At 36.5% G+C, this 11,538-nt stretch overlaps 2 protein-coding genes and 1 long non-coding RNA gene across 4 annotated transcripts; 1 reads left to right on the top strand and 2 right to left on the bottom strand.

Moving 5' to 3' along the window:
* Positions 1 to 314: 314 nt before the first annotated feature.
* LOC125216768 (agmatine deiminase-like) lies at positions 315 to 5,347 on the top strand. Of its 2 annotated transcripts, none has more exons than XM_048118533.2 (10): positions 315 to 722; positions 2,023 to 2,136; positions 2,224 to 2,313; positions 2,398 to 2,482; positions 2,798 to 2,853; positions 2,959 to 3,037; positions 3,871 to 4,005; positions 4,349 to 4,581; positions 4,676 to 4,727; positions 4,832 to 4,974. In XM_048118533.2, exons 1-10 carry the CDS (start codon positions 603 to 605, stop codon positions 4,840 to 4,842), a joined length of 975 nt encoding a protein of 324 aa, XP_047974490.2. In that variant the 5' UTR covers positions 315 to 602; the 3' UTR covers positions 4,843 to 4,974. The 2 variants fall into 2 exon arrangements, with proteins under 2 accessions (XP_047974490.2, XP_047974489.1); XM_048118532.2 differs by lacking the exon at positions 4,676 to 4,727 and adding an exon at positions 5,089 to 5,347 and having other exon boundaries at positions 320 to 722; positions 4,832 to 4,987.
* Positions 5,348 to 6,033: 686 nt separating this feature from the next.
* LOC125215219 (ribulose bisphosphate carboxylase small subunit, chloroplastic-like) lies at positions 6,034 to 7,458 on the bottom strand. Its single transcript, XM_048116578.1, has 3 exons — positions 7,252 to 7,458; positions 6,844 to 6,984; positions 6,034 to 6,469 (listed from the first exon to the last, which is right to left on the bottom strand). Exons 1-3 carry the CDS (start codon positions 7,423 to 7,425, stop codon positions 6,239 to 6,241), a joined length of 546 nt encoding a protein of 181 aa, XP_047972535.1. The 5' UTR covers positions 7,426 to 7,458; the 3' UTR covers positions 6,034 to 6,238.
* Positions 7,459 to 9,366: 1,908 nt separating this feature from the next.
* LOC125216928 (uncharacterized) lies at positions 9,367 to 10,386 on the bottom strand. Its single transcript, XR_007175513.2, has 3 exons — positions 10,286 to 10,386; positions 10,064 to 10,192; positions 9,367 to 9,985 (listed from the first exon to the last, which is right to left on the bottom strand). It is a non-coding gene; the product is annotated as an uncharacterized LOC125216928 (long non-coding RNA).
* Between the last annotated feature and the right edge of the window lie 1,152 nt (positions 10,387 to 11,538).

Genomic DNA, 11,538 nt, shown 5'->3' with positions numbered 1-11,538 from the left:
AAATAAAAATAAAATAAAAATAAAACTTTTGTTATTCCATCACCTACTTTACTCTCTTTTTATATATTTTTTATTTTCAATACAATTTGTTAATATGTGTGCCCAAACTTAATTGAAATGAGGAATATAACAATTTGTGAAATTAGCCTGAATTTATGATTTTAATGATTATTAAGCATTTCAGGTGAATTGGATAAACCGTAACCGAACATAGAAATGAATAATGGCAGAGTCGTTAGATCTGCAGTGGGCCTGGATAGAGAGAAAAACAGAGTTTACATGCAAATGCGGCAGCACAGCCCCACATTAAGATTCCCGATTCATATTCTAATCCCCACAATTCAAACCTCATCTTACTTTTACCTCCATTCGCCCACTTACTTTTCCTTTCACTCACGAATCTTAATTGAAAATTCAAGGTGCTGCTACAGTTGCCAGCTATTAGGTCTAGAACTCGTGATTGTAAATCAATCTCCGCTGCTTCCGCCGATTTGATTCCACTTTACCAACTTTCTATTGCTGATTTCGACCTTGAATTTCGTAACAAATCAACGCCGTCGCCACATCGTTGCAAGTCAATCCTTCTAATCTCTATAAGAATTATGAAGTTTGGTTTGGAAGAGCGGGTGGCTAGGATGAAGCTGAAAGGGAGGCCCATGGATCACGGGTATTACATGCCTGCTGAGTGGGCGCCTCACTCGCGCTGCTGGATCGGCTGGCCTGTGAGTTTCTTCCTTTTTTTTCATTATATCTCTTGCTCTGTTTTCACTGCTCTTTTTTTGTGTTTCTTTTTCTTGTGACTTTTTTTTATAGGTCTTTCTAATTGGATAATGCTCTGATATGTTTAATTGAATAATACCAATTCAGTAGAATTATATTGTATGATTGTTTGTTGCTATCTCTTTAATGTGACAAGAGTTTAATAGGAATCCTGCGTTTGCATAGTCTTGCTGGTTTGGTGTACTGTTCTCTCATATACTCACATTTTTGCTGCTGATATTCATGCTGTGAAAAGATCTTTTATAAAATTATTTTTTAGTTTGCACAGAACATCTGCTTTTTAAATATTTCTTTCTCTATCTATTACTCCCCCCGCCCCCCCATAATTTGTCACCATTTGACCCGGCACGTGAGTCCTACTTTTATATATTTGTTTTATAACAAAATGTGAGTGAGAATGAGATAGTGGAATATGAGTCCACTACCAAAAATGGTAAAAGGGAAAGGTGGCAAATTTTTAGGGACGGATGGAAATGGAAATAAGGGACAAATTTTCAGGGACGGAGGGATTACTATACATATATATTATAAGTACATGTGTATGCATGTATACGAATTTCCCAATCTCCATGCAATCCTACCAGCTTGAGGTACACACCTTCAGTGCCAGATACCCATGTTTGAATTTTGATTTTGGCTTACTTTTTTTTTTTTTATCGTCTAGGTCTTTATCAAATTGAGCTAGGGATTTTATATACAGAGCATTTTGGATTGTAATAAGATGTTTTCCTTTTGTTTACGTGTTGTGTCTATTGTAGTGTCTTGTCTATACCCTTTCCGGGATGTAGGATATGAGGTCAAGATTGGAATAATGGCTTCTTCTGAGTATAGTTGAACTTCGTGTTTGCATTAGAAAACATGCATCTCTGAGGAATTGGAAGGCTTCCAACAATGTAACATCTTATGGTCATAATCTTTATGCTTTAACTTGTGGTTACCATTACATGTGTCATCTCCCATTTCTTGGAACATGAAACTAGACTACTGGAGAATCAAAGTTTGTTGAGAAGTGGGGTGAAAACTTCGAATATAGTATTACACATCAATCATGTCTCAAAAGTTTTGAGTGAATTAAATTCACACAAAAATTACTCCTAGTAGTTGCAGGAAAACTGTAAAGATTCTTCAACAAAACTAAACTTTGTTCAGTATTCCAACATAGCAATGGCAGTTGTAGACTGAACATAATATTAATGGCTCAATTAGTTAATTCTTATCCTAGCTCCTCCGCTTGATTCACAGGAACGGCCAGACAATTGGCGTGACAATGCCGTGCATGCTCAACGTGTCTTTACCAGAGTTGCAACTGCAATTTCAAGATTTGAACCAGTTACTGTATGTGCCAGTTCTGCGCAGGTTTGGCATTCTTTTTTTTTTACTTTTTCAGTACTTCCTTTTATGTTTGGTACTCCTTTCAACAACAGAGGTTTCCTTATAATACAGTGGGAGAATGCCCGCAGTCAATTGCCAGAACATATCCGGGTGGTTGAGATTAGCATGAATGACTCTTGGCTCCGTGACACTGGACCAACTGTGAGACTTTTACTTGTCTAAACCATATTATTATCCTCTGCTACTGAAGCTGTATTAATATGATCTGGCTTCATTTTCTGGCAGTTTCTTGTCAGAAATAGTCTATTAGATAACAAGAACTTGGACAGCAAGGTTGCAGGGATTGATTGGAACTTCAATGGCTATGGTGGTAAGTCAGCATGAATCTTTCAAATATTTCCGCTACTCTGAGGATATTTTTTGCAGAGTAGACCACTGTCTAAACAGTAAAATGCTGCCATTTCTATGTAGAATGTACTTAAATCATTTTTTTTTGTGGTTTTGGTGATTTCATTTTTGTTTTAGAGCTTTTCTAAATTATGTAGGATATATATCCAGTGTGGAACTAATTTTTGGTGTGATATATCTCCACAATGAGCAAATGTTTATGGTATAAGGTCTATACCATGAATTTATCTTATCTACATACACCAAAGGTTTTAAATAAACATATTCCACTTCCTAGGCATGGATGGAGGTTGTTATGAGGATTGGAGCCTTGACTTACTTATCGCTAATAAGGTTGGCCAAGTTTTAAGTGCAATATGAAAGCAAGTACGTGGAGAAATTTATTTTGTTGGACCTACATTAATCACATTATATACTTTTTTATATTTACCCTTGCAGGTTCTGGAAATTGAAAATGTTCCAAGGTTTTCTCATTCTATGATTCTTGAAGGTGGAAGTGTTCATGTTGATGGAGAAGGTTTTTTACTTCTTTCTTGACATCCTTGTACTTACTTATACATTTTGTTTACTCAAACACGAATTTCTCTGCACGAAAATTGAATTAACTTTAGCTTTTATCATTATCTTTTATGTATTAGGATGATCATATTCCATCGTTATTTCTATATGGCATGATTAGTTATAATCTTAGTCACTCAGATTTTTGGCAAGAGACGTGACTCCCAAATTCAAATTCGTTGAGTTCCTATATGAAGATTTCTGTATAAGAAATGATTGCTCTGTATGAGTACTGACATGCCTAATTAGTGGAAAATATAAGCATTTTTCGTCAACTTATTGCTTAGATATTAAAAGAAAACTAACTTGGTGTGGATCAGAATATATATACGACCAGCGTATGAAAAGATCAAGTGCCTCGCGACTTACGGTTTTGAAGCAGTTGAGCTGATTTGCTTATTTACTTTGGTTTCTCCCTGAATGTACTGAGTGGTGCATCTCAATATGTATGAATGCAGAATGCATTGAGTACGTTGATTTCACTCTATATTGCAGAATGCAGTCCATGAAACCCAGTCTCTGTCTATAGAATGTTTTTGTACTACTTCTCAACACTGCGGACTGAGGCACTGATATTAGCAGGCGAAAGAATTGATGTATATATGCCTCTTTATTTAGTGTCAATATGACATCCTATAAACTAAGACTTTTCTTATTTCTATAGTTCATGATAACCGCCTACCACTAACAAGCATATTCTTTCGTAAGAACTTCCAGTGTGTACGTTAAACTTATTATCCTTAGAATTTTTTAGAATAACACAGACTAATCAATATCTGTTTCTTCCTTCAGGGACTTGTCTTACAACAGAGGAATGCCTACTGAATAAAAATAGAAATCCTGGTTTATCTAAGGGACAAATTGAGGATGAACTTAAGGCATACCTTGGAGTGAAGAAGGTCATCTGGCTGCCTCGTGGATTATTTGGTATCTTCTTGTTCACATCTTGCTTCTGGTTACTTGGTTTCAGGGACAAACTCTAAATAGCTCGATATGAACACATCTCTTCAGGGACATGTAACTAGATTAACATGTTTGGTCTGGATTTACACATATACAACCTCACTTATTATGTTCCATATTGTCAACTAGTGTAAGGCTATAATCGAATGCATAAAAGTGGGTTTTCGTAGTTTAGGGTTTAGGGTTTAGGGTTGACGGTAGATAGTTGATCTTCACCACCTTATTTTCATTGACTCGGGCTTATCCTAATTCCATGGAAACACCACAGCCTGACATATATTTTCAAACATTGTTATGTATCTTGCAGGTGATGATGACACTAATGGGCACATTGATAACATGTGCTGTTTCGCGAGGCCTGGTGTAGTTTTATTGTCATGGACCGATGATACGTCAGACCCCCAATACGAACGATCAATGGAAGCTCTTTCTGTTCTTACCAGCGAAACTGATGCCAAAGGTAGAAAATTCGAAATTATCAAACTTCATGTGCCAGGACCACTCTATATGACAGAGGAGGAAGCTAATGGACTACAGCAGGTTGATTTTTTTTCTCTCATATAACCATTTTTTGTCGCCAATTTTCTAGCAATGATAGAATTATGAGCTTAACTACCTGCCTGATTGACTTAAGCTTATCTCAACACGAGTAAAAGGCGACTCCTTGTTTCGGCATTTGATCTTAGGTCATAAAAGTACACTCCATTGTTTATCTCTTTGTTGTGCTTATGATCGTTTAATTTCTTTGCCATGCCATTGAATAATTCTGAAACTGAGACTTGACCTACAGGGCGATGGTAAAGGAAGGGATCCTGGCACGAGACTTGCGGCCTCATATGCAAACTTCTATATTGCAAACAGAGCAATTATCACCCCTCAATTTGGTGATAAGAAGTGGGATGATGAAGCTGTTCGCGTCTTGTCTTCCGCCTTTCCAGATTATGAGGTAGATGTTTCCCAGTCCAGATTGATGTTCATGAATCTCTAGCTACCAGTAGATTATGTTCATGCTTACTTATATAATTTTTGCTTGATGTTTGAGTCCAGATTGTGAGAATCGAAGGCGCTCGTGATATCGTGCTTGGTGGAGGCAATATACATTGCATCACCCAACAGCAACCAGCTTCTCCATAAATCTAAAGCTTCAAAGGCAGCGTCTATTGCCTTGAATTTATTGATTCATAACTTTACTCAAAATTCACTCTCGTATTCTCTTCTATCAACAATGTTTCTATGCAAACTTTTAGAAGCGAAGCACATAATAATTTGCACTGCTTGATTTGTAAAATATATTGTTTTGCGATTTTCTCTCTTTCTTCAGACAACTTGCAAATCAACTTGAAAGGTAAATGTGGCATCTTAGGGCATGGGTAATGGATAGGAAAAGTGGGCGCTGCACCGGTTGGGAGGTGTGTCGTGCGGTACACCCCGTTGCTGGAGTTTGGGGGGGGGGGTGTGATGAGAAAGGAGGATGACGCTAGGTGGAGAGAGCGGTACAGGACAGGTCACGATGTGCGTTGCGGGGTTGTAATTTTACTATTCATACAAAATGTTACTATGTCATTATTTTATGTTTGTACAAAAAGTTTGAAGTGTGCAAGAATAATACATTCGCATTTCATGTATACATTTTGTTAACTATATTTAGCTCAACGTCAACCTTTTGCTAATATGGGGTACAAAATGTTTTACGATTGATGTTAGTATAAAAGAATTCTTCTTTGTTTAGTTAAAAAAAGTTTTGATTATTTTATTATCATTTCATGATTACAGAAAGTTGGCGGTATTTATACATGTATTAAAATGAAATGTAAATGGCAAAAGTTAGCGGGGCTCGAGCCCTCCCTAAAATCATTTTTAAAATGTTTTTTTATGAATGTTTTATATTTATCCAAATGTAATACTAGTACTATGCAGAACCCTTATTAATAATTTAAATTATATAAAAATATACTTTTAAGCAAAATACAATAAATCTCGAGAACGAAGAAATTAAAAACAAATATGCGTTATATTTTACTATAACCAAAAAAGGGATGGATGATAGTTCAAGATATGATATTTATGCTCATACATTCCATCGAGGATCCGATAAACAGAAGGGGGGAGGAAATTCACAAAATAAGTTTTGGTACAAAATGAAACTGAAAAAAACCAAAGCATCCATGAAACTGATGGAGAGAGCAGAAAGCAATGCTTAGTAGCCTGGGGGCCTGTGGGCGATGAAACTGACAATCTGCACCTGACGGTTGTTGTCGAATCCGATGATTCTGATGAAGGCCTCGGGGTGGAGGGTGGCGGCCTCGTCAAGCTCCTTTAGGACCTGGACTGGGTCAGTGCACCCGAACATGGGCAGCTTCCACATTGTCCAGTACCTTCCGTCATAGTATCCTGGGGATCTGTTGTTCTCACGGTGCGGGAACGCATTCTACATTGTAATATATACAATTAGGGTATGTTCGGTTTGAAATATTATATATATGTCATGATTGAATATATATTATTTTTATTTATGATATTGAATTTCACAACTTAATTCTAGATGGATAATCATATGATAATGCATCATTGCCAACCCTCTCCAACTAAAATAATCTAAATTATAAGTTAATCCTAGATGGATCATTATATGATAATGAGTCCTAGCCAACTCTCTCCAACTAAAATAATCTAACAATTTAATTATAGATGCATAATCGTATGATAAAAAGTCACAGCAATCGAACGACACCTTAGTGATAGAACTATAAAATTTTACTAATATAAAAAAAATGATTTCAACTTAAAAGGAATTAAAAGTACCTTTGGGTCCAACTCGAATTCGAGGCAAGGAATGAGGCCGGTGCGGATAAGGAAGTCGACTTGCTTCAAGAGTTGCTCCCTTGTTAGTGGTGGCAAGTACGACAATGTCTCGAACTTCTTCAGTCCCTCAGTGGGCCACACCTATACATACACACACACATTTATAAGTACAATAACTAATTGTCACAGGTTGACTCGGGTTAGATTTTAAGAAATGTAAAGGAAAGTAAGTGGATTGTGAGTCCTACTTTTACGTACTAATCTTATAATAATAAAATGTGAATCAAATTATCCAGTGGAATGTAAAGCTCATTAACAAAAGTAGTACTACTATAAGTGTAACAAGTATTTGCAACGGGATCGAAAAGGAAAGTAATGACAATTAATTTAAGGTATGACGAATGTGACCTTCATGCATGAGACTCTGCCGCCGTTGTTGGCGATGGTGGTGATGTCGGCGGTCTTGCGGGTGGTGGGGAAGGCGGAGACGGACTTGAGTCCGGTGAAAGGAGCCACCATGCTCGCTTGAGCAGGGGCGGAGCGGGCGGCGACAGCGGCGGTGGAGAGCATTGAGGAAGCCATTTCTGTCTCTCTCTCTCAAAGTAATTAGCGTGGTACCATCGTTGGCTGCCCCCACCCTTTATAACGGCCATGCATTCTCTCGTTTCTCATCGGAGGGCTGTGGTTTGATATTGGGTGGTGGCGGTGGATATAGGCCGTTGGATGTGGTCTTTTGCAACCACATATAGATGGATTAGTGCCATATTGACACGTGGCGGTTATCTTATCTGGTATGGGGCATTTGAGGTTGAGACTGCAATGGCAGCACAGCCCTTCATCCTCTAGATTTTACTCTATTTTGTTTGCTATAAGATATTTTTTTTCCTTTCGAAATTGAGGAAAATTAAGTTTATGGCCACCTTCGAAATTGATGGGATGGAAGGTGTTTCATAGGATAAGATGTTCCATGCCTCTAGTTTGAATTATTCTTTTTTTTAAATGACTACACTATGTTCACACCTTCACTTAGTTAAAGGTACAATGGAAGTAAGGTTGTTGCAATATTCATAGTTGATCAATCATATACAATCATGATTAGTTATGACAAGGGCAGTGATTTTGGTCTAGGCGAAGCTTGTAGAAATAACTCTACTATTGTTGTTGGCTAACCAATAGGAGTATAAAAATTTCTCCCAAAAAATAAAATAAAAATGAAAAAAAAAGAGAATACATAGCCACTTGGGACTGGTTTAATTAAGGGTGGACTTGTGGGTAAATTAATTTATGGTTGCATATCACATAGTATCTTCAAACCTGTTGCACAAGGTTAATTTGTTTTGTAGTTTTCTTTCGACTTTTTATATTTGTAGACCTTTTCCTTGATGAGTGTATAATGTATTTGATGCGTGTGTTTACAATTAATGTGATAAGTACTATAATAATAATAATTTATCCATTTCAAGAATTAGTAGTCTCTTAAGTAAGTTTAGTTACAACTTACAACTATTATGTGTGGTCACAATATCCCCCCTATCTGAAGTTTGAACTCAAGAATTTTCTTTGGGCTTGGACGTGAAGATGGCTTCAATTTGATGTAAGGAAACTATGTGAGAATGTTAGGTTCAAATTGATGTAGATCCCAACTCCCACTAGTATATGATAAATTTGTTATTTGTGGTCAAATTTTAAGTCCAGCCCCAGTACTCCAGATTGAGACATAAGTCTTTCGTATAAAAACTACTACTACTACTACAGTACTACTAACTAGGAAATCATTTATTTATTTATTTAAGTAATGTAGTGTGACATGACTCACGCACTAATGTCTTCCATAATCACAAAATCGAGTAATCCATAAAAAAAATGCTATAATTAAGAATAATATTAAAAATCGAAAATAGAAAAACATTAAAGAGTTACTATTTTAAAATGTATGTATTCTTCCAAGTTAAAATCATACCCATAAATTAAAAAGGGAGAATATAGCTAGTCATTGGATAGGTTCCATAAGTGGCGGATCCAGAAATGTTTTCCGGAGGGGGCGAAATTGTGTTTTCTTATGTACGTTGCTTGAAATGTCTCGTACATGCAAACGGCAATTTCACTCATAATTATCATCAAACTAGTATTTTTACTAGTACTATATTTGATATATACAATAGACTAATATCTACAAGTAATCCCGTACATATTGTTTAAAGCAACTTTTTGGCCAGATAAATCAAATATCTTAACTTTTGGTCCAAATATTTATAACTCTGTCAAAATTCATGGTGAAGAATACGGTAGCTAAACTTTTCTTTTGAAAACTCGACTTGATTATGAAACTAGTTTACAAAATGGTAACAAAAGTATAGCTTAAAATTTAAAATTATATAAATTTATTAAAAATAAAAATCAATAAAATATAATCAACTCATATATACTTAATGCATGCCTCATAGTAATGTTACGTTTATTTATTTTTTTGTAAATTTCATTCATTGTGTAAGACTTGAAGTATTAAATCTCTAGCAATAAGTCTAATAATTATTTTTGTGAAATAACTCTATTGAAAAATGGAGTAATAAATCTGTTAAGTCTATTCTATTAAATCAAAATTTATAAAATAGGCCGACTTAATAATGATGCCGCCCTCTAGTTTTTTATATTGGTCCATTAATTTATCAGGCCCAAAGTATGCAACCCACTATATTGTCTTCTTCTTCCCTACTGTGCGCAGACCCTCAAATCTCCATTTCCGGTGAGAACTCCATTGTCTTCATATTCCGATAACCTTCTCATCTCAAGTCACCTTCTGACCTTGGACCGTTCTTCACTGCTCGCTCAGTTTACGAGTCTTCTTCTCTCTTAATTTTTTTCGACGGAGGGGGCGACCACGGATTTTTCCGGCCAAATCTAAGGACAAATTCGCTCTATTGGCCGCCGGGGAGGGGCGACCGCCCCCTCCTGCCCCCCTTGAATCCGCTACTGGGTTCCATAGAGGAAATAAAAAAAACATGGCACGAGAAATATACATTACATCATCTTTCACATCAAAACATATTTAGGACATAATCCATATTAAACAAAAAGCCCACCTTACTTGCTTACTTCCTCAACTCCACTTTTCATTCCGACTTTAAAATAGCACACAAAACACCTTTTTAAAAGAACATAACGTTATGCGAAACAAAAATCACACTTTAGGAAAATAAATAATTTAAAAACAAAATTTTACCCTTCGATTTTTCAAAGGACTCTGAAACTTTTCCTGATTGTTGGACGTCATCTTCATTCCTTGGATATTTTGTGGCCGGCCGTTCGCTTCCCTAATATTTTCGGCGACCTGATTTGATATCTAATTAACCTATATAAAGAGAGATAAATTTTAAGAGCATTAGAAAAATCCAAAGTGAAGTATGATCACAATAAACTAGGGAAATAAAATTAGAGAAGAGACCTTTGTTGTAATAAAAAATTATGAACATGAAGAAAGAATATTGTTGCGATTTTGTGGCTGTACATTTGAAAGAGGATTGTGCCCTCAATTTATATATAGAGTATTGGTGCGTTAATAATGGTTAAGATGAAACTATTATTACCTTCCAGTGGGCCGGTTATATTATGGGCCTAAATAATTTCCAAATGTTACCTACCAATGGACCGACTATATATTTGACATATTTTTGAATCTTTTAATTTGTTCAATCTGGTCTTTGACGATGTTTCCTGGCCAAGGTGTCATTGTCCAGCCATCCTCACGGACCTACTCTACCGTTGCTACCAAAAGATTGATTTTGTTAGAACACACGAGAGATTGAAGATCGATTTGAGAAAACGGGAAAAACCTCTTATTGATTTCTCGAGAATTTTGGGGATTACAATTTGAGCTGTCAAACTACTTCGTTGACTCTGAAACAGACTTTTTACAAAAGCTTAAAAGCAACAGCCAGAAAATAGAAACTTAATCCTACGGCTCAGATTAAAGGTATTTAATCAAACCCAATCTGACGGCTGCTGTACAATCCTCATAAGATGAGCTGCCTTTAGCTCTAATGCAGCTGGTCCATCAATATCTACAAACTCCACCTTGATGGCTCAACTGCTAAACTCTCCCCCCTTGCACAGATTCACCAGCCTCATACATAGCTCCAACTTTGCTCTAGGTAGAGGCTTAGTAAGCATATCTGCTGGATTATCAGCAGTATCAACCTTGAAGACTTTTATACTTCCTTCCTCAATCTTTTCCCGAATGAAGTGCAACCGCACATCAATGTGCTTGCTCCTTTCATGATAAACTTGGTGTTTGGCTAAGCATAGAGCACTGTTGTTGTCACAACCAATGCTTACAACATTCTGACTTATGCCAAAATCCTCCAGAATTCCCTTGAGCCAGCTACTTTCCTTTACAGCAGAAGTTAAAGACATAAACTCTGCCTCAGTAGTTGATAGAGCAACTACTCCTTGAAGGCTGTTCTTCCAACTTATCACAGAGCCATAAAGAGTGAACAAATAGCCTGATTGAGATCTTCTTGTATCCAAATTCCCTGCAAAATCAGAATCACTCCAGCCCATCAAAGCATCACCTTTATGTTCAATGCCTCCATCAAACAAGATCCCAACATCTGTAGAACCTTTCAAATATCTCATCAACCACTTCAAGGCAGACCAATGCTCCCTTCCATAGTTGGACATGTACCTGCTGGTCACAGA

The sequence above is a fragment of the Salvia hispanica genome, chromosome 3 (assembly GCF_029641045.1).
Source record: "Salvia hispanica isolate PSC_SH4W2 chromosome 3, Shi_PSC_v1, whole genome shotgun sequence".
Taxonomy (NCBI): Eukaryota; Viridiplantae; Streptophyta; class Magnoliopsida; order Lamiales; family Lamiaceae; genus Salvia; species Salvia hispanica.
This window is presented reverse-complemented; position numbering and strand designations above follow the sequence as displayed.